At 46.6% G+C, this 19,906-nt stretch overlaps 1 protein-coding gene across 4 annotated transcripts in view; it reads left to right on the top strand.

Annotated features, from left to right (window-relative positions):
* Positions 1 to 19,906, top strand: part of CSAD (cysteine sulfinic acid decarboxylase) — a 37,463-nt gene that overhangs the window by 1,510 nt on the left and 16,047 nt on the right. For 3 of the 4 annotated variants that reach the window (XM_089920764.1, XM_089920765.1, XM_022572065.3), the window contains exons 2-8: positions 15,515 to 15,651; positions 15,927 to 16,053; positions 16,133 to 16,223; positions 16,565 to 16,671; positions 17,131 to 17,246; positions 17,717 to 17,796; positions 18,110 to 18,164. In XM_089920764.1, the coding sequence (XP_089776890.1) occupies positions 15,526 to 15,651; positions 15,927 to 16,053; positions 16,133 to 16,223; positions 16,565 to 16,671; positions 17,131 to 17,246; positions 17,717 to 17,796; positions 18,110 to 18,164 (702 nt within the window). In that variant the 5' untranslated portion in view covers positions 15,515 to 15,525. Of the gene's footprint in view, positions 1 to 14,305; positions 15,283 to 15,514; positions 15,652 to 15,926; positions 16,054 to 16,132; positions 16,224 to 16,564; positions 16,672 to 17,130; positions 17,247 to 17,716; positions 17,797 to 18,109; positions 18,165 to 19,906 lie in introns of those variants that run through there. The other variant, XM_022572064.3, reaches the window with a different exon arrangement.

Below are 19,906 nucleotides of genomic sequence, written 5' to 3'. Positions count from 1 at the left end.
AATGGAGCGAGATCATCAGAAATAAATCTTTAATTTAAAAAAATTAGCTCATGCTTATTTTAATAAGTCCACATGGCACAAAAGAATTAAAAGGCATGGGCTTCCCAGGTGGTGCAGTGATTGAGAGTCCGCCTGCCGATGCAGGGGACGCGGGTTCGTGCCCCGGTCCGGGAAGATCCCACATGCCGGCGGAGCGGCTGGGCCCGTGAGCCATGGCCGCTGAGCCTGCGCGTCCGGAGCCTGTGCTCCGCAACGGGAGAGGCCACAGCAGTGAGAGGCCCGCGTACCACAAAAAAAAAAAAAAAAAGAATGAAAAGGCAAAAAATATTTTGCCATTTACTATTCCATGCTCCTGAAGGTAGTCACTTTTACAAGTTTGGTGTATATACATCCAAGCTTTTTTCTATGTTCATAAATTTGTTGTTTCATCCAAAACATATTTTTGAGCACCTACAATGGACCACACAAGTGTATTTTAGACATTTTCTAAGTCATTTCACATTTTAAAAATTGTTGCATAGTATTCCAACTATTTAAATTTGTCTAGACCCATCCTGATGAACATTTAGGTTACTTATAGCTTTTTTGTATAAGTATAGTTTCTTTTTGTTTTTCTAGATAGATTCGTAGGTAGGATATGTGCATTTTAAATTTTAATAGATTCTGTGAAATTGAATTTCAGAAGTTTGTAACAATTTACACACTCAGAGCCATGTGTGAATGTCCCCATTTCCTACAACCTTGGCAATACTGGATGCTATGAATTTTTGTACAGTTGCCAACTTGATAGGTGAAAAATAGTAATTTCATTATTTTAAGTTGCATGTCGTTAATAGTGAAGTTGAACATCTCTTGTTGCTTTTTTTTTTTTTTTTTTGCGATACGCGCGCCTCTCACTGCTGTGGCCTCTCCCGTTGCGGAGCACAGGCTCCGGACGCGCAGGCTCAGCGGCCATGGCTCACGGGCCCAGCCGCTCCGCCAGCATGTGGGATCTTCCCGGACCGGGGCATGAACCCGTGTCCCCTGCATCGGCAGGCGGACTCTCAACCACTGCGCCACCAGGGAAGCCCCTCTTGTTGCTTTTTGACCATTTTAATTGTTTTCGTAAACTGCCTGTTCACATCTTTTGCCTGTTAAGGAAAAAAAGATCGTTTGTCTATTTCGTATCGATTGGTAGTAATCTCTATGTTATATTAACTTTTCATTTGTCATATGCTTTTAAAATATTTTCTCTTAGTTTTTCATTTATCTTTGAACTTTTTTTAGAGTGAAAGTTATGCTTTATGGGAAAATATTTGAAACATTCCTATGAAAATAGGAGCAAGACAAGAATGTTTACAATCAAAACTAATATTCTGTTAAAGCTACTGGCCACTCAAAAGTCATTATTATTTTCATATTTTTATACTCATTATTTTCACATGATATATCCATCCACAAAGAGAATCAGTTGACAAGATACTAAAACCAGTGAGTTCAGCAGCATCGCCAGATATACGATTAACAAACAAAAATTATATAAATAAGATATGAGAACAATAATCAACCATAAAAATGTCATAGAAAGTTCTCATTCACAATAAAAATGTTACATTATAGACGTAAATTTAACAGGAAATTGCAAATTATGCATTAAGAAAATCAGATTATTTTAGTGGAAGAAAAAAAGGGCTGATTATTATTTTTGGCTGCACCACGCGGCTTGCGGGATCTTAGTTCCCCGACCGGGGATCGAACCTGGGCCAAGGCAGTGAAAGCACTGAGTCCTAACCACTGGACTGCCAGAGAATTCCCAAAAGGCTTGATTAGATGGAGAGTTTTACCATGTCCATGAATAGGAAGACTTAATATTGCAGAGACACAGTTTTTACTTTAGGTTAAATTCTTATTAAAACAGGACTTTGCATGGAACTTAAGCTGACTTTTAGATCTGCATGGAAAGGAAAAATTGCAAGGAGAGCAAAAACCGTTTTTGGAAAGCAATGAGTAGGTAAAATAATGGTGGGGGAGGGGAAATAAAGCCATAAATCATCTTTAACCACTTTATTTATTTAAAAAATATTTATTTATGTAGCTGCATTGGGTCATAGTTGTGGCACGTGGGATCTTCGTTGCCGCGTGCGGGATCTTTAGTTGTGGCATGCGAGATCTAGTTCCCTGACCAGGGATTGAACCCCAGCCCCCTGCATTGGGAGCGCAGAGTCTTAGCCACTGGAGCACCAGGGAAGTCCCTAACCACTTTAATGGTGTCTTTCTTTACACAGAATTTTAAAAGTTTTATGTAGTCAGATCTGCCTATGGCTTTTGGGTTTTTGTGATATGCTACCTCAAGATTATAGAAATATTTCCCTGTACTTCCTTCCGGTATTTTTATGGTTGTATGTTTTCAGTTTTATGTCTTTATCTCAGCTGCAGTTTATTTTCTTTAATTTTTATTTTCTTTATTTATTTTTAAATTAATTGATTTTTGGCTGCGTTGGGTCTTCGTTGCTGTGCGCGGGCTTTCTCTAGTTGTCGTCAGTGGGGGCTGTTCTTTGTTGTGGTACGCAGGCTTCTCATTGCGATGGCTTCTCTTGTTGTGGAGCACGGGCTCTAGGAGTGCGGGCTGCAGTAGTTGCAGCACGCGAGCTCAGTAGTTGTGGCTCGTGGGCTGTAGAGCGCAGGCTCAGTAGTTGTGGCGCACGGGCTTAGTTGCACCGCGGCATGTGGGATCTTCCCGGACCAGGGCTCGAACCCGTGTTCCCTGCATTGGCAGGCGGATTCTTAACCACCGCACCACCAGGGAAGTCCCTGCAGTTTATTTGTGTGTGTGGTGAGTAGTGAGAAATGCCAGACTTAAAAGGGACCAATAATGTAATGGGAGAGGTACTAGCCTAGATGCCTAGAAAATCAGTGATCTAGGCTTCCTCCCATGTCACCTTTGTAATTTTGGACAAATTAATCTCACTTTTTTTTGTCTCAAGAACCCTTGACTCGAAAATGAGGGTGAATAAATACTTTTTCAGGCAAATTTCTAGCACTACTGTGAGGCTCAAATGAGATCATAGGTGAGAAGGCTTTACGAAGAAAAAAAAACGCTTTGCAAATCTTCTAAGTTATCTTTAATACTGATTTTTGGTTTATGCATATCAATGTAAGTGTAGTGCAGCATCATTTTTCAGTACCTGGAAATAGTTTATTCAAGTTTGTGGAAGACCTTGGGGGAAGGGAGAGGAGAGTGGGAAAGATGAAAACTAACATTTTTCTGAATGCCTGTTTCATATTTGGTGTTTTACTTAAGGAAGGATAAGACTTAGACCTCTCTTCCCAGGAGTTTACAGTCTAGAAGAGGGGAAAACACTGTACACGTAAGAATTGGAGCCACTGTTAACGTGGGTGTTGAGTCGGTGGGGTTTGTTAATAGGTAGACAGCTAGGTCAGTGTTTTCACTTTCTAACAATAAGCCTGGCTGAAAGTGCTTTAAGAAGCAACTGCCCTAATCCCTTTGCCCTCAGGCAGGCCTCCTCCTGGGCGACCTTCCCCACCTTCTCTGGTACACTGTCCCCTCAGGCCCACCCCATCTCTTTTTCAGGTAGTATTGTAATGATTACCGATTAGTCTTTTCCTGTACCAGACCTCTATTGCCTTAAGGACAGCCCAATGTTTTCTCTTTGAAGGCTGCCCTGGGCCAATTGAGCAGAGTTAACCAGCCCTCCCTTTCTTTAGTGAGGAGCAAGCCTTTATTTTATGTGCTGGCTTCCCTCCTGGCCTGTTAGCTGGAGCAAACAAGGCAGACACAGCACCTGGGGCAGTGCCAGGCATTAGATAGTCAGTGTTTGTTGAACTGCCTGAACTCGTTCCTCTCTCTGAGAGCCAGTTAGGCTGCATAGTAGAAATGAGCAGTATGTGGCTACCTTTGTCACCTGGTAGACCTTTTAGATGAGAGTTGATTGAGGAGAGTTGGGAAACCACGTGGTGTAATGGGGTCATTCCTTGAGCCTGGCAATTTGGTGGTTTTTTTTTTTACATCTTTATTGGAGTATAGTTGCTTTACAATGGTGTGTTAGTTTCTGCTTTATAACAAAGTGAATCAGTTATACATACACATATGTTCCCATATCTCTTACCTCTTGCGTCTCCCTCTCTCCCACCCTCCCTATCCCACCCCTCCAGGCGGTCACAAAGCACCGAGCTGATCTCCCTGTGCTATGTGGCTGCTTCCCACTAGCTATCTATTTTACGTTTGGTAGTGTACATATGTCCATGCCTCTCTCTCTTTGTCACAGCTTACCCTTCCCCCTCCCCATATCCTCAAGTCCATTCTCTAGTAGGTCTGTGTCTTTATTCCTGTCTTACCCCTAGGTTCTTCATGACATTTTTTTTTTAGATTCCATATATATGTGTTAGCATACGGTATTTGTCTCTCTCTTTCTGACTTACTTCACTCTGTAGGACGGACTCTAGGTCTATCCACCTCATTACAGGTAGCTCAATGTCGTTTCTTTTTATGAGCCTGGCAATTTGGATAGTTTGGAATTCTTCTTGCCCCTTCATTCCTCCTTAATCTTTTACGTTGCTTAAAAATAATATTTATTTTAATTACATAAGTCAATGGAATTATCATATAAAATTATAAAAATATAGAAGTGTGTAAATAAGAAAATGAAAATCATCTATAATCCCGATACTGAGAAATAACCGCAGTTAGTATTTTGAAGACTTTTCCCATCTTTTCCAGTTTTTAAAAAAAGTGCATGGGGAGTGACTGCTAACAGTTATGGGGTCTCTTTTGGGGATGATGAAAATGTTCTGGACAGTGTGATCGACGCAAAACTTTGTGAATATACTAAAAACCACTGAATTGTACACTTTAAAAGGGTGAGTTTTGTGGTTTGTGAATCGTATCTCAATAAAGCTGTTTTTTGTTTCTTTCTTTTAATGCTTGTAAGGGTTAAGAATCCACCTGCCAATGCAGGGGACACGGGTTCGAGCCCTGGTCTGGGAAGATCTCACATGCCGCGGAGCAATAAGTCCGTGCGCCACAACTACTGAGCCTGTGCTCTAGAGTCCGCACGCCACAACTACTGAGCCTGCGTGCCTAGAGCCCGTGCTCTGCACCAAGAGAAGCCACCGCAATGAGAAGCCCGCACACTGCAATGAAGAGTAGCCCCCGCTCGCCGCAAGTAGAGAAAGCCCGCGCACAGCAGCAAAGACCCAATGCAGCCAAAAATAAGATAAATAAAATAAATAAATTTAAAATGCTTGTAGGTACCTACACACAGTATCGTTTTCTGAACTGAAAGTGCATATACAGTGCTTCTTTGCTGCTAAATGATTTAGCGTGTTTCCTAAGAATAAGAACATTCTTTTACGTAACTACGATGCAATGATCAAGTTCAGGAAATGGAGCACTGATAGAAGAATTCTAATACTTATGAGGCCTTTCATTGTCAGCTTCCACCAGTTCTTCCAGTAACTTTCTTCACAGCAGGTTTTTTTCTTCCTTATCCAGGAGCCTATTTAAGATCACATATTCCTTTTGGTTGTAATGTCTCTAGTTTCCTTCAATCTGGAACAGTTCCTCAGTCTTTCTTTGATTTTCATGATATTGACAGTTTTGAAGATTACAGGCTACATTGTTTTGTAGAATGAGCCTCAATTTAGAAACATCTGTTTCCTCATGTTTAAATTCAGGTTTTTCCATACCTCACGTCAGAAGGCCCACGATGTCCATCCATCCCATTACTGGTGATGTTAGCCTTGATCACTTGGGTAAGGTGGTGTCCACCAGATTTCTCCACTGTAAAGTTACCACTTCCCTTTAAAGTGCTTTTAAGGAAAAGAATTTTACAGCATAACCCAGAAGAAAAAGCTTTATCCAGGTTTTAGTGTTCTGCTGATTTTTTTTTTTTTTTTGCGGTACACGGGCCTCTCACTGTTGTGGCCTCTCCCGTTGCGGAGCACAGGCTCCGGACGCGCAGGCTCAGCGGCCATGGCTCACAGGCCCAGCCTCTCCGCGGCATGTGGGATCTTCCCGGACCGGGGCACGAACCCGTGTCCCCTGCATCGGCAGGTGGACTCTCAACCACTGTGCCACCAGGGAAGCCCCTCTGCTGATGGTTTTTTTTTTTTTTTTTCTGCTGATGTTTTGAATGAGAAATAAAGATATAACATTTGAAGACTAAATAAAAAGGAAAAAAATCAGCCAAGGATGAGGAGGCAGGAGCTCAGTTAGAATCTAGGTTTCAGAAGATGGTACCATTCACTTAACCAGGGAACTCAAGAAAAAGGCTCATAATTAGTCCACTTTTGGACCTGTTGAGTGTGAAGTCCTGTGAGACTTCCAAATTAGGCAGGTGGCATCATGGATCTTGGCTGGGGAGAGATGTCTGGGATGGAGGAGTCACCAGCATGTAGCCCTGGAAACAGAGTAGGTTGTCCAGGGAGAGGTGCAGAACACAGATGAAAGAGGCCATGGGATAGAACCCTGAGAGAGGGCCAGAGGAAGGTGAAAAGGCAAAGGGAACTAAGAAATGGTCAGAGGTAGTCATATGGAAGCCAGTGAAAGAAAATGTTTCAAGATGGGATGGCAAACTATGTCTGTTGGCTCCAGAGGGGTCAAGTAGGATAAAGATGATATGTGTCCATTGGATTTGGAGGCAGGGATGTTCTTGGTGGCATTGAAGGTGTAAGCTACATGGTGGTGGGCTCAGGAAAGTGTGAGAGGAGAGGAAATGAAGATGGAGTGGAGACAGCTCTTTTAAGAAGGTTGGCTGAGAAGAGGAGGTGGCTGGAGTGGGAATGTGTTGTGAGAGGTTTAGACAATTTAAAATGCTGTGAGAGGGCTTCCCTGGTGGCGCAGTGGTTGAGAGTCCACCTGCCGATGCAGGGGACGTGGGTTCGTGCACCGGCCCAGGGGGATCCCACATGCCGCAGAGCGGCTGGGCCCGTGAGCCATGGCCGCTGAGCCTGCGCGTCAGGAGTCTGTGCTCCGCAATGGGAGAGGCCACAACGGTGAGAGGCCCGCGTACCGCAAAAAAAATAATAAAATAAAAAATAAAATGCTGTGAGAAAGAGGTAGTGGGAAGAAGAGTTGGAGAAATGGGGGGCGGGGGTAATCAAGAGGGTATCCCTGAAGGAGAAGGAGAGGAACCCCTTAGACCAATGGGTCCAACTCAGATGTCTACAGGGCCAGGCAGGTAAAGCAGATGAGTGAGGTGGACTAGTGTGGACTGAGGTGAAACAGAATGCAAAATTCTAAGGGCCTGTGGCCAGTCCTCTTCTGAGGATTGTCATCCAATCATCATCCATTGTCATGCACTTTACAGTGCCCCCTTGTGGGAGGAATATACATCCTCACCCCACTGCCCCAGGGCTTGCTTTGGTCAACTGGATCTGACCAGATATAACGTATGCTAGGTCTGAGCAGAAGTTTTAGAAGCTGGTGCATGGTTTTCTCTTCTGTGAGAACATTGTGTCCCAAGTAGGGACTATTCCTTCAGCCTGGGTCTTGAAATAAAGGCATATGAATCAGAGCTATAGCCAACCCTACCACCAATATAAACCTTGAAAGAGAAATAAATCTCTGTTGTAAGGCAGTGGTCCCCCCTACCCCCCAACCGTGCACGGCTTGCAGGATCTTAGTTCCCCAACCAGAGATCGAACCCTCGCCCCCTGCAGTGTAAGCACGGAGTCTTAACCTCTGGACTGCCAGGGAAGTCCCAGGACGGTGGGGTTTTGAAGTCATTAGTTACCACAGCAAAACTGACTAATACAGAAGTTCAACCAAAATAAAGCTATACTAAGATATTTTTTACTCCTCGAATTAAAAAGATTCAGAAGTTTGACAGCATGCTCTGTTACTGAGGCTGAGGATACAGGCGCTTTCATACATTGGTGTCACCTCTATGGATGTTGGCAATCCTTATCAAAGTTACAAATGCAGATGGCTGTAATCAGAAAGACAGACAATAACAAGTCTGTCAAGGATGTGGAGAAATGGGAACCCTCATGGGAATGTAAAATAGTGTAGTCACTTTGGAAAGCAGTTCGGCAGTTCCTCAAAGAGTTAAATGTGGGACTTCCCTGGTGGTGCAGTGGTTAAGACTCCTCGCTCCCAATGCAGGGGGCCTGGCTTCGATCCCGGGTCAGGGAACTAGATCCCACATACATGCCGCAACTAAGAGTTCGCATGCCACAACTAAGGAGGCCTCCTGCTGCAACTAAGGAGTCTGTGAGCTGCAACTAAGGCCTGGCGCAACAACAACAAAAAGTCAAACGTAAAGTTACTTTATGAGCTAGCAATTCCACTACCAGGTATGTACCCAAGAGAATTGAAAACATGTCCACACAAAAAATTGTATATTAATGTTCATAGCAGCATTATTCACAATAGCTTAATTGTGGAAGCAACCTAAATGTCCATCAATTGATGGATACTTGAAATGTGGTATATCCATACAATGGAATATTATCTGATCATAAAAGGGAACGCAGTTCTGATACATGCTACAACATGGATGAACCTTGAAAACATTATGCTAAGTAAAAGAAGCCAGTCACAGAAGATAACATACTGTTTGTTTCCATTTCTGTGAAAGTGTCCAGAATAGGCAGATCTTTAGAAGCAGAAAATAGATGAGTGGTTGTCAGTGGTGGGGGGAGGGGAGAATGGGGAGTTTCTTTTTGTGAGGATGAAAATGTTCTGGAATTAGTGATGATGGTGGCACAATTTGGCTACTACATGAACAACCACTGAATTGTACAATTTATTTATTTTTTATTTAAAAATTTTTTTGGTACCCCAGGTGGGACTGAATTGCACAATTTAAAAGGATATGCTTTAGAGTATGTAAATTATCTCAATAAAGCTGTTATATTAAAAAATAAGAATGAGGAAGTTCTATATGATCACTCATATACTGTTAACTGAAAAAAAGCAAGGTGCACAACAGGGATTATATGCTTTTATGTGAAAAAGGAGAAAATAATATATATTTACATTTGTTAGTATTTGCATTAAAAACTCTGAAAGATTATCTGAGACACTAATAAAAATAGTTACCTGGAACGGGTATATGGAATGGGGTGGAAATTAGACTTTTCACTATTAATATTTTCATATATTTTGGTTTTGAACTACCTGAATATGTTGCTTAATCAAAAATCTAAAAATTGAAAAGAAAACCCAATGAATGCATAACTATAATAATAATAAAGGGGGAACTCCAACTACAGGATTGTTGCTCCTTAAAATTCAGGCCCAGTGTTGCTAGATCTTCTGATTTTTTTCACAAGAAGCTGGAAGTTTCGGCATTGACAATTGTTTTTTAAAGTTTTAAAATGTACTATGCAAGTCAAACAAAACCATGTCTATGGGTAGCAGTTGGCCCTCCGTCTTCCAGTTTGTGACCTGTGCTTTAGACTGTGAACCTCATGAGGGCAGGGCTGTGGTCTTTTGCTCTCCATTGTGACCTCTAGTGGTCACCAAAGTGCTTGGCACATATATACCAGATAATGGATAAATACTGAAGTAAGGCAGAGAGGGATCCAGAGTGCAGGTGACAAAAAGTTGAGTGAGTTTGGATGGTTTTTATTTTCTATAAGAAATTTGAAATGAGAGGGAAACAGGGAGAAGGTTGATAGGTCAATAATTTGAGAGGTGTGGGAAATTTTTGAAATAATTGTTCCAGAGAGTTGGAGATAGAGCCGACAATAGAAGAATAGTAATGTTGCCAGGCAGTGTTGTGTGTCCAGTTGAGAGAGTCATTGCTGCTTTTTGCCTCTGAAGATGGTTACTACCTTCATCACAGTCCTGGGAATTCCCTTCACCTCTCTCCTGTGTTGGGCGAAATATGATGTGATCTGATTCTCTGTCCTTTGTCTGTGACCTGGTTTGGGTTTTGTCTCTGGAAGTCTTTGGATCCTCCATTGTTCTGAAACAATATTATCATCTGTTTTCCTGTTGGTCATTCAGTGGATCCGTTTGATCTATCCTGTTCTATAAAGCTTTTTTTTTTTTTTTTAATTTCTTTCCACCTTTTTCCCCTTCTCTTTCTGAAACTTCTATTAGTTGACTCTTGGGCCTTTTGGATCGATCTTCTATAGTTCTTTTATGTTTTGTTGTCCATCTCTTTATATTTTTATCTTTCTGTGTGATTTTCTTGACTGTCATTTCAGTTGTCATATTTTTAAATCCCTAGAGCTTCTCATTGTTCTCTGAGTGTTCCTCTTTGAGAGCAACCCCCCCCTTTTTTTTTTGTTATGAGTGCAGTATCTTCCTGAATTTTTGAAGCTTTCTTCTGCTCCTTGCATTTCTCCTCTTCTACCAAATACCTTTTTTCAGCGTGTCTGTTTTTACCTTCGTGGTTCACATTAGGGGCTTTCCTCAAGTGTCGGGCAGTCCCTGGCTGTCTGTCTGCTCACATTTAAGAGTGAGGCACTAAGGCATAGTGGAAGGCCCAAGTGCATAGAAAGGATGTATTTATTGACTTGTGGGCATCACTGACTAGGTGATTGGGCGAGGACTGAAATAAGTGTCAGGTCTTTTCTCTAGGGCTATTGAGGTCAGTTTCTTCAGAGAGGAATCCTCCAGCCTCCTGACCCTGGAAGGTTTACCCCAGGCCACTGGTTCTGAACACTGATCGGGAGAAAGGACTTGACTGGATACCTCCCGCTAATCCTCTTGTATTCAGTACAGTGCCTCCTCCTCAACTTCTGCTGTGCTTGGCATCCCTAAGTCCCAGCTGCTCCATTTCAGTTTCTCTAGAAAACAGACTTCCTGCTTCTTTGGAATTAGGTGGAGGAGAGGGGAGTCGCCTCGCTGAATGGGCAGGGGGAGAAGAGTGAGGGCCTAAATGTTCCTTGTATAAATTTTCATCTAATTTCCACGTTTTTAGCTGTGCTTCTTCCTCCTGGCTTCCCAGGTAGCTACTGTTGTAAATTCCTGAGCCTTTCTGGGCTTCTGCCCGAAGAAGCAGCTTATATCTGTTGGCATAACCCTCTGCAGACAGAGTGGCTTTAACTTTTTGCATTTGCTGAACCAGTTACCACTTCTCATCTGCTTTCTATCTTCTACAGTTATTCACATCTCTCACCTCTTGTCTCTCATCTGCTTTCTTCTCCTTTTTTTTTTTTTTTTTTTTTTTTTGCAGTACGCGGGCCTCTCACTGTCGTGGCCTCTCCCATTGCGGAGCACAGGCTCCGGACGCGCAGGCTCAGTGGCCGTGGCTCTCGGGCCCAGCCTCTCCGCGGCATGTGGGATCTTCCCTGACCAGGGCACGAACCTGTGTCCCCTGCATCGGCAGGCGGACTCTCAACCACTGCGGCACCAGGGAAGCCCTGCTTTATTCTTCTGAATTTAAAATTCCACTGATATAATTTAGTGGGGTTTCAGGAAGGAGTAGTGGTAAACATATGCATTTAATCTGGTGTGTTTTATTGGAATGAGCACAGAGACCATGAATTTATAGCAAAACCAATTTGAATGGTTAGGTGGTTTTCACTAGCAGAATTCAGCAGTCCTGGTGGATTTGGTAAAGAGAAGGACTGGCCAGTTGGATTGGGGTTTTGCCAGGTGGATTTGGTGGAAGGACATTAGGGCCAGGGAGTTGAGGATTTTGGACAAAGAATGGTTGAAACAACAGACCGTACAATCTAGGTTGTGTAAGTGAAGGAAAGAAAGATACAAGGGAGTTGATGGCTGGAGGAGTTTATGAACTAAAGATCCCATGAAGTAAGAAAAACTTGTCAATTTCTTTTTGAGTTTTATTTTATTTATTTTTTTATATAGCAGGTTCTTATTAGTTGTCTGTTTTATACATATTAGTGTATATATGTCAATCCCAATCTCCCAGTTCATCCCACCACCCACCCCTGCCACTTTCCCCACTTGGTGTCCATACAAAACTTGTCAATTTTTAAACAAACCCTACTTGGTCCTTCCAGCATCTTCTCAGCCAGGGGCGAAAGTGCTATTCCTAAGGTTATTCATGTTTCTTTGCTTTATCATTCTGTATTGGGGGTTAATGTCCCTCTTGCTTTGAAAAAGGAAAACCCTCTCAGGTCCCCAGGACAGGATTCTGTGTGGGGCATGAGGGTAGTGATGCCTCACCTCCTTGTTTACCCCAGAGGAAACTGGTGGTGTTCAGAGCCCTTGCCTCCACCTTTCTTTTTTTTTTTTCTTTGTGGTACGCGGGCCTCTCACTGTTGTGGCCTCTTCCGTTGCGGAGCACAGGCTCCGGATGCGCAGGCTCAGCGGCCATGCCTCACGGGCCCAGCCGCTCCGCGGCATGTGGGATCTTCCCGGACCGGGGCACGAACCCGTGTCCCCTGCATCAGCAGGCAGACTCTCAACCACTGCGCCACCAGGGAAGCCCTTTTTTTTTTTTTTTTAATTTATTTAATTTATTTATTTTTGGCTGCACTGGGTTTTCGTTGCTATGCACAGGCTTTGTCTAGTTGCAGCGAGCGGGGCTACTCTTCGTTGTGGTGCGCGGGCTTCTCATTGCGGTGGCTTCTCTTGTTGCAGAGCACGCGCTCTAGGCACGCGGGCTTCAGTAGTTGTGGCACGCAGGCTCAGTAGTTGTGGCTCACAGGCTTAGTGGCTTGCGGGCTTAGTTGCTCCATGGCATGTAGAGCCCCAGACCAGGGCTCCAACCCGTGTTCCCTGCATCGGCAGGCAGATTCATAACCACTGCGCCACCAGGGAAGTCCCCACCTTTCATTTCTGAGTGGTGACTTTGGTGGGATGGATACAGAAGGGGCCGGGTGGACAGAGCCACGTCTTCCCTGCAGACCTCTTTTCAGAGCTTTGGGAAAAGCCTTCCTCCAGCCTGGGGTCTCTCTTTCTTCACCAGTCGTTCCCTCCTTGCAGCCTGTTTTCCACTCCCCTGGCCTGCTTGCCGTATCCAACAGCCTGAGCTGATGGACACCCACAGATACCTTGGAGGTTCTCTCTTTAAATCCCCTATTTTACAGAAACTGAGGCCCTGAGGTGTACTCACTTCTGGCCCAGAAGCCTTTGTGCCATAGCAAGCTCAGTGCTGAGGGAGCCCCGCATGAGGCGGCAGAGCCTGGTGATTAGGGGCGGGGTCTTCAGAGCCCCACACACCCTTGTCCAGACCCAGCTCAGCCACATACTGGCTGCATGACCTGGACACGTTACATACGTAGTGTCTCTGAAATCTGTTTCCTCATCTTTAAATGTGGGTCATAAACTTAACTTCAGTGGTTGTGAAGATGAGAATAATGCATGTTAAGTACAGAATGAGGCATGTGGTAAGTACTTCCATGGTGCCTATTTTTATTAGCCTCTCTCCTTCTAGCCTTTCCACCTAAAACGCCCCACTGCTGCCACCTGTCAGGGGAGCCAGAGTGAGCACTGATGAAGGATTGAGTCTTATTCCCAAGGCTGAGTCAGTTCCCCTAGTTTCCCAAAACCCAATCTACTGAGGAGAAGTTTAAGGATAGGACCACTGGGGTCCCTTGGACCTGTGTTTTCAACTAGCTTGGGGTCCAGTGGCTGCTGACAGTGGATTATACCAGAGGAAGATTCCTTCCGTTCCATGTTTCCTGGATCCTCTTACCCCCTCATTTGGCGGGTTCCCCAGGCCTTGGTGTTTTCCCCTCTCTCCCTGGCCATCTCTGTGAGCGTTCTCTCCCCTGGGGAATGGAGCCCATCACAAGGCTTCAGCTGTGCCCCACCTCTCGAGTCTGCTTCTCATTCCTGCATCTCAGCAGAGCTCTGGACCTGACTTCCTCCCATATGCGTATTTGTAGCCCTGGACACCTCCACTTAGATGAGTATTTCCAAGAAATAACAATCTTACTTTCCATCCAGCCTCCACTTTCTGCATCCCTATTTCTTTTACGGGCACCCAGGCTTGAAACCCCAGGGTCGTCCTTGACCCTTCCTTCCCCTCCAATGTAGATTCTGTAAGTGTTGAATTGAGTATAATCCAGCAAGTGGTTAAGCCTGCATATTCCTCTACCTGTCCTTCCCTAGCGACATCACCCTTATTCACGTGTGGCTCACCTCTTTCCTGGTTTACAGCAATGGCCTTTCATTCTTCTGCATCCATCTGCTATACACTGGTCTTCTGAGAGCATTGTTTTCATCACATTAATCCTTGCCACAGAATCTTTCAGTGACTTTCCATTTTCTGCAGGATAAAATCTAGATTCTTGGCCTGGCTGGCACTCAAGGCTCTCCATAATCTCTCGTGCAGCTCTGCCCACGCTGCCTTTGCTCCCGTGTCGTCCTTGCAGACCTTCTCTCCAGCCGGCCAGGCACCTTCACTGACCTGAGAATCAGCCATACTCTTTCCTGATGTAAGCTCATGGCATTCCCCCCTGTCCCTGAATGCCTCTCTTCCTCCCTTTCTCCAGTCCTGTTGCTCCTGCCTGCTTTCAAGTTGCAGCCCCAGTCCCACTGCAGATCCTCCTCAGGCTTCAGCCTTCATCCATCTCTTCTCCTGAATAGCGCTTGGGATCAGCATCTCGCCAGCGCCCTGGGCTGTAACTGTTGCACGTGCATCAGTATCCCCCCTCCCCACCCACCAACCCCAGCACCCTGGTGTGAACACAGTTGGTGCTCACTTCAAACAGCCACTCCCGGGCTTCCCTGGTGGCGCAGTGGTTGAGAGTCCGCCTGCCGATGCAGGGGACGAGGGTTCGTGCCCCGGTCCGGGAAGATCCCACATGCCGCGGAGAGGCTGGGCCCGTAAGCCATGGCCGCTGAGCCTGCGCGTCCAGAGCCTGTGCTCCGCAACGGGAGAGGCCACAACAGTGAGAGGCACGCATACTGCAAAAAAACAAAACAAAAACAAAAGCAAACAGCCACTTCCTGTTTCTTGAGCACTCTCAGCCTGCAAGGCACAGGGTTATACTTAACGGTCTGCCTCCTCAGTGTGGCCTCCTTTTCTTCCTGCTCTTCAGAGAAGAGGGCTTTAGAAATCAGGACAGTTCTGAGAAGACTCTGGGGGTTGGGATGCAAAGAGATCGGCCTCTCAGGCCTGCCTAAACCATTTCTCTGTTCCTCTCCAGTCTAAGTGAAGGTGGCATGTGTTTTTGCCTTACATCTCATCTCCCCGCTTTTTCATGTCAGCTAATGGTTATTCAGGAAACTTATCTCAACCTGCTGGCCCTATCCCAAATCTTCAGGGCATGGGTCATGAGAATGATGTCATGGCCATGTGACTGCTGCCTATACCTTGCTCCCTCTGCTGCCCTAGTCCTAACACTCTAAAAAGCCAGTTGTGTCCCCTGCTTCCAGCTTACCTGGACGAAGACCTGAGCAGAAAGGTAAGCTTCTCACCTATGCCTTTGGTGAGCAGTGGCCACTGGATTCTACCTGCTCAGCACTTCTTTCCCACCTGTTTCTGCTGGCTCTCTCCCTGGGCGCTCTCACTTGCCTTATCTGTACAGTGAAGGCTGGGGCTAGGCCTTAGGCCCATTACGGAGTTGAAGTTCTTGCTGGTTAGGTCCAGGTGGGGTCCCCAGGCTGAGTAGGGAATAAATCCTGCTCTGCTCACAGGTTTTCTCCTGATGGCTGACTCTCAACCACTCCTCTCCCTTGACGGGGACGCCGTGGCTGCAGAAGCCTTGCTCCGGGATGTGTTTGAGATTGTGGTGGATGAGGTCATTCGGAAAGGGACCAGTGCCTCCGAGAAGGTGGGTCTTTTCTCCCCCCTCCTCCTGCCCATCAAACTTGGCTGAGAACTTTCCTCCTCTGTGCAGGCTCCTCCCCAGAATTCAGCACTCTGTGTGCCTCAGGGATGACATACTGGGCCAGACTGTGTTTATTTACCCTTGTTCATGTGTTGCTTGGAAAATATTCCTAATTTGCTGTAAGTGCAGCTTGGTGGTGTCTTCTATCTGCTGAGATGTGGTTTGGGCAGCCAGTGGGGTGCCTCAGCGCCCCCAGAATCTCCCGCTTCTCCTCCTAGGTCTGCGAGTGGAGGGAGCCAGAGGAGCTGAAGCAGCTTCTGGATTTGGAGCTGCGGAATGAGGGGGAGTCACAGGAGCAGATCCTGGAGCGCTGCCGGGCTGTGATCCGCTACAGTGTGAAGACCTGTGGGTCCTGGGTTCTGCGGGGAGGCGTGTCTAGAATTTGTACCCAGCTCCACTCTGAGCCCTCGTCTCCCTTCTCCAGGTCACCCTCGTTTCTTCAACCAGCTCTTCTCAGGGTTGGATCCTCATGCCCTGGCCGGGCGCATTGTCACTGAGAGCCTCAACACCAGCCAGTGAGCCATCCCAGGGCCCCCTTGCACCACCCCGAAAGGATTTGGGTTTGTGGGAGACACACTCGGTGGGTAGGAGAGGAGAATGGTGCTTACCCCCCCGTCTTTTCTGGGAATCTCTGCTGGCAGAGTCTTTCCCCTCGTACCCTTTGGGCTTCCTTTCCCAAGCTTTCTCATGCCTCCCGGCTCCAGTTTTTTCTCATCTTTTCCTCCCTGGTTCTTTTTCACCAACTCAGTCCTCTCTTTGGACCCTCTCTCACTCACTCTGTCCACCTCCTCTCTCCAACTCCTCGCAGAGTCTCTCCCTGTCTCTTTCCCATTCTCATCATTCCCTCTCCTGGCAGGTACACATATGAGATCGCCCCCGTGTTTGTCCTAATGGAAGACGAGGTGTTGAAGAAACTCCGGGCTCTGGTGGGCTGGAGCTCTGGGGACGGCATCTTCTGCCCTGGTATGTAAACAGGAGGGGGGCCTTTCTTTGGCCTTTTCAAGGGTTCCTCCTTCCCCACTGTTCTCTTGCTGTAAGCTGGCAGGGAGGGGTGATTCTTCTTTGTTTCTTCTCCAGCTGGGCTCCGGCCAAACCAGAGAGAAGCTGCCCAGTCCCCCGTATCCTCGTGTTTGCCAAATAATACATGGCATCAGTGCCTGCTGTCCTGGCGGGGGGGTGGGGTGGGGTGGGGTGGTGGAGGATCCTGGGATCAGCCCCGGATAAGGAGGGGGAGTCGGGATCTGCAGATCCCGCTGTCTGGGTTACCAGCGTGCCATTTGTCGAGCCCTCAGAACTCGTGGCCTGGTAGCCAATCACTTGTGCTTCTTTGATCAGTTCTTCTGGGTGGAGAGGTCAAGAGAGCCAAGCTCCAGTTTTGACCCACTGCCCCTCCCTCTTGCCACCACCCCTTCCCTGTGACAGGTGGCTCCATCTCCAACATGTATGCTGTGAACCTGGCCCGCTATCAGCGCTACCCGGATTGCAAACAGAGGGGCCTCTGGGCACTGCCGCCCCTGGCCCTTTTCACATCAGAGGAGGTGGGAAGAGGCACAGGCCTACCCTGGGCTCCCCGATTCTAATCTCCAGCCAGCTGAGTCCGAGACCTGTCAGATCCTCTGCCTGCTCAGACCCATCTCTTCCGAGACCAGCCTGCCCCCAGGCGGATGTGCTTCCTTCCAACCAAGGGGGCTGTGTAAACACTCCCCGTTCACCTTGCCGTCTGTGTGGGGGTAGCAGAGGGGCATCCAGTGTAGTGTACACTGTCCACACCCTTTCTGCTAAGAGTATGGGCCATGGGCCAGCAGCATCAGTATCACCTGGGAGCTTGTTAGGAATGCAGAATCTCGGGCCCCAGCCCAGACCTACTGAAGATGGATCTGCATTTTAACCAGACACACTGGTGATTTGTAGGCCCATGAGTATTTCAGAAGCCCTGGCCTACAGGGGCTCATCTGTTTGACCAGTCTCTCTCCTCCCCACCCTCCCTGCCCTCTGCCTTCCTCCACAGTGTCATTACTCTGTCAAGAAAGGAGCTGCTTTTCTGGGACTTGGCACCGACAGTGTCCGAATGGTCAAGGCAGATGAGAGGTGAAGGTCCTTCTGTCTGCATGTCTCAGACCCAGCCTGGCGCCGTGTGCCTTCTCATTGCCAGGGGCTCTGGCCTCTGGCGCACACCCCGGCGGACTTCTCTCCCTGCTCTGTTCCCACCGAATTGCCTCTGCTGTCTACCAGTGCCTGCTAGAGTCTCCGCCCTGTCCCCTGAGATCTGTTTACCCCTCTTAGGGAAAAATCAACACTGTGGCCTCTGCATTGCTAACTGCACATTACCCTGCTCTCGACAGTTCTGCTGCCCAGCCTAGAGAACCTATTACTCGCCTACCCACTGAGTTTTCTTTTCCAGAGGGAAAATGATCCCTGAGGATCTGGAGAGGCAGGTCGGCCTGGCTGAGGCTGAGGTGAGTGAGTGAGGGGTGCTGAGGCAGTGGAACGGGACCCTTCTGTTCCTTTCTTGGAGGGTTCTTTGGCCTGTGCCTACTCAAGGCTCCCCTCATCCCTCCCCCTGATCTCTGTGCCCGTTTCCCTGGTGGGCTGAAGTGATGCCTGGGGAGCAAGGACACTGTAGTCCTGCTGAGACCCATGGGCAGTATCGGATCGCAGGGCAGGGGTAGGACTGAGTCACTGAGTGGAGTCCCAAGGGGCACCGCAGGGAGGATGTTGGGGACCTGAGGTGTAGCACAGAAGGTTTCTGTGAGCTGGCAGGGTCTGTGCAGGAAGTTCAGGAAGATGTGCGGGCCAGTGGTGAGCAATGTGGACTTGGAGCAATGGGAGATGTGGAGGCCCCTGCACGCCCCTCCGTACTAGGGGACATGGGAGCTGCTGCAGCCGTCTTGGAGGGCGTTTCAGCACTATCGATACCATTTTTATTTACTTATTTATTTATTTACAAATATTTATTTATTTATTTGGCTGCTGCGGGTCTTAGTTGTGGCATGCAGGATCTTTTAGTTGCGGCACGTGAACTCTTTTTTTTTTTTTTAAATAAATTTATTTATTTATTTTTGGCTGCATTGGGTCTTTGTTGCTGCGTGCGGGCTTTTCTCTAGTTGCTTCGAGAGGGGGCTACTTTTCTTTGAGGTGTGTGGGCTTCTCATTGTGGTGGCTTCTCTTGTTGTGGAGCACAGGCTCTAGGCGCGCGGTCTTCACTAGTTGTGGCATGGGGTTCCCCCTCGCGGGCTCTAGAGCGCAGGCTCAGTAGTTGTGGCGCATGGGCTTAGTTGCTCCACAGCATGTGGAATCTTCCCGGACCAGGGCTCGAACCCATGTCCCCCGCATTGGCGGGCAGATTCTTAACCACTGCGCCACCAGGGAAGTCCCATGTGAACTCTTAGTTGTGGCATGTGGGATCTAGTTTCCTGACCAGAGATCGAACCCGAGCCCTCTGCATTGGGAGCACGGAGTCTTAGCCACTGGACCACCAGAGAAGTCCTATACCATTTTAAATGTATCTATCCACTGACTCTGTGTCCTGCTGCTAGGATTAGTTTATAAATCATCATCACAAGTGCTTAGAATTGTGTGCACTGGAGCGAAGTGTAAAATTAAAAAAAAAATTTAAATATCCATCAATAGATAAATTATGATGTATCTGTGTCAGTTTCTTCCTTTGTAAAATGAGCATAATATAGAACTTATAGGGTTGTTGTAAGGCTTAAATAAATTATGTGTAAAGCACTTAGAACAGTGAAGCAGTATATAAATATTAGCTGCCATTGTTGTTATTGTTGGAGTAGTATGCAGCCATTTAAAAGAATAAGATGGGAATATATATGTTAACATGAAAATACCTCAACTATGTATTTAAGTATAAATTTTTTAAAAATGTATATATCTCCACATGCAAATGGTCGCAGCATCGGTTTTTGAGAAGACTGTTCTTTCCCCAATGAATTGTCTTGGCATCCTTGTTAAAATCCATTGAGTGTAAGTGTGAGGATTTATTTCTGGACTCTCGGTCTATTCCATTGATCTGCATGTCTATCCTATAGACCACATTGTCTTAATATAGCTTTGTAGGAAATTTTGAAATCAGATGTGTGAGTCCTCCAACTTTGTTCTTTTTCAGGATGGTTTTGGCTTTCTGGGTCCCTTAAATTTCCATTTGAATTTTAGGATCAGCTTGTCAATGTCTGCAAAGAAG

This window comes from Delphinapterus leucas, chromosome 11 (genome assembly GCF_059928025.1).
Source record: "Delphinapterus leucas isolate spDelLeu-1000000601 "Yukka" chromosome 11, BTC_Dleu_Yukka2, whole genome shotgun sequence".
Classification (NCBI taxonomy): domain Eukaryota; kingdom Metazoa; phylum Chordata; class Mammalia; order Artiodactyla; family Monodontidae; genus Delphinapterus; species Delphinapterus leucas.
The sequence above is the reverse complement of the archived record's forward strand: the minus strand, read 5'-3'. Positions and strand labels throughout refer to the sequence as shown.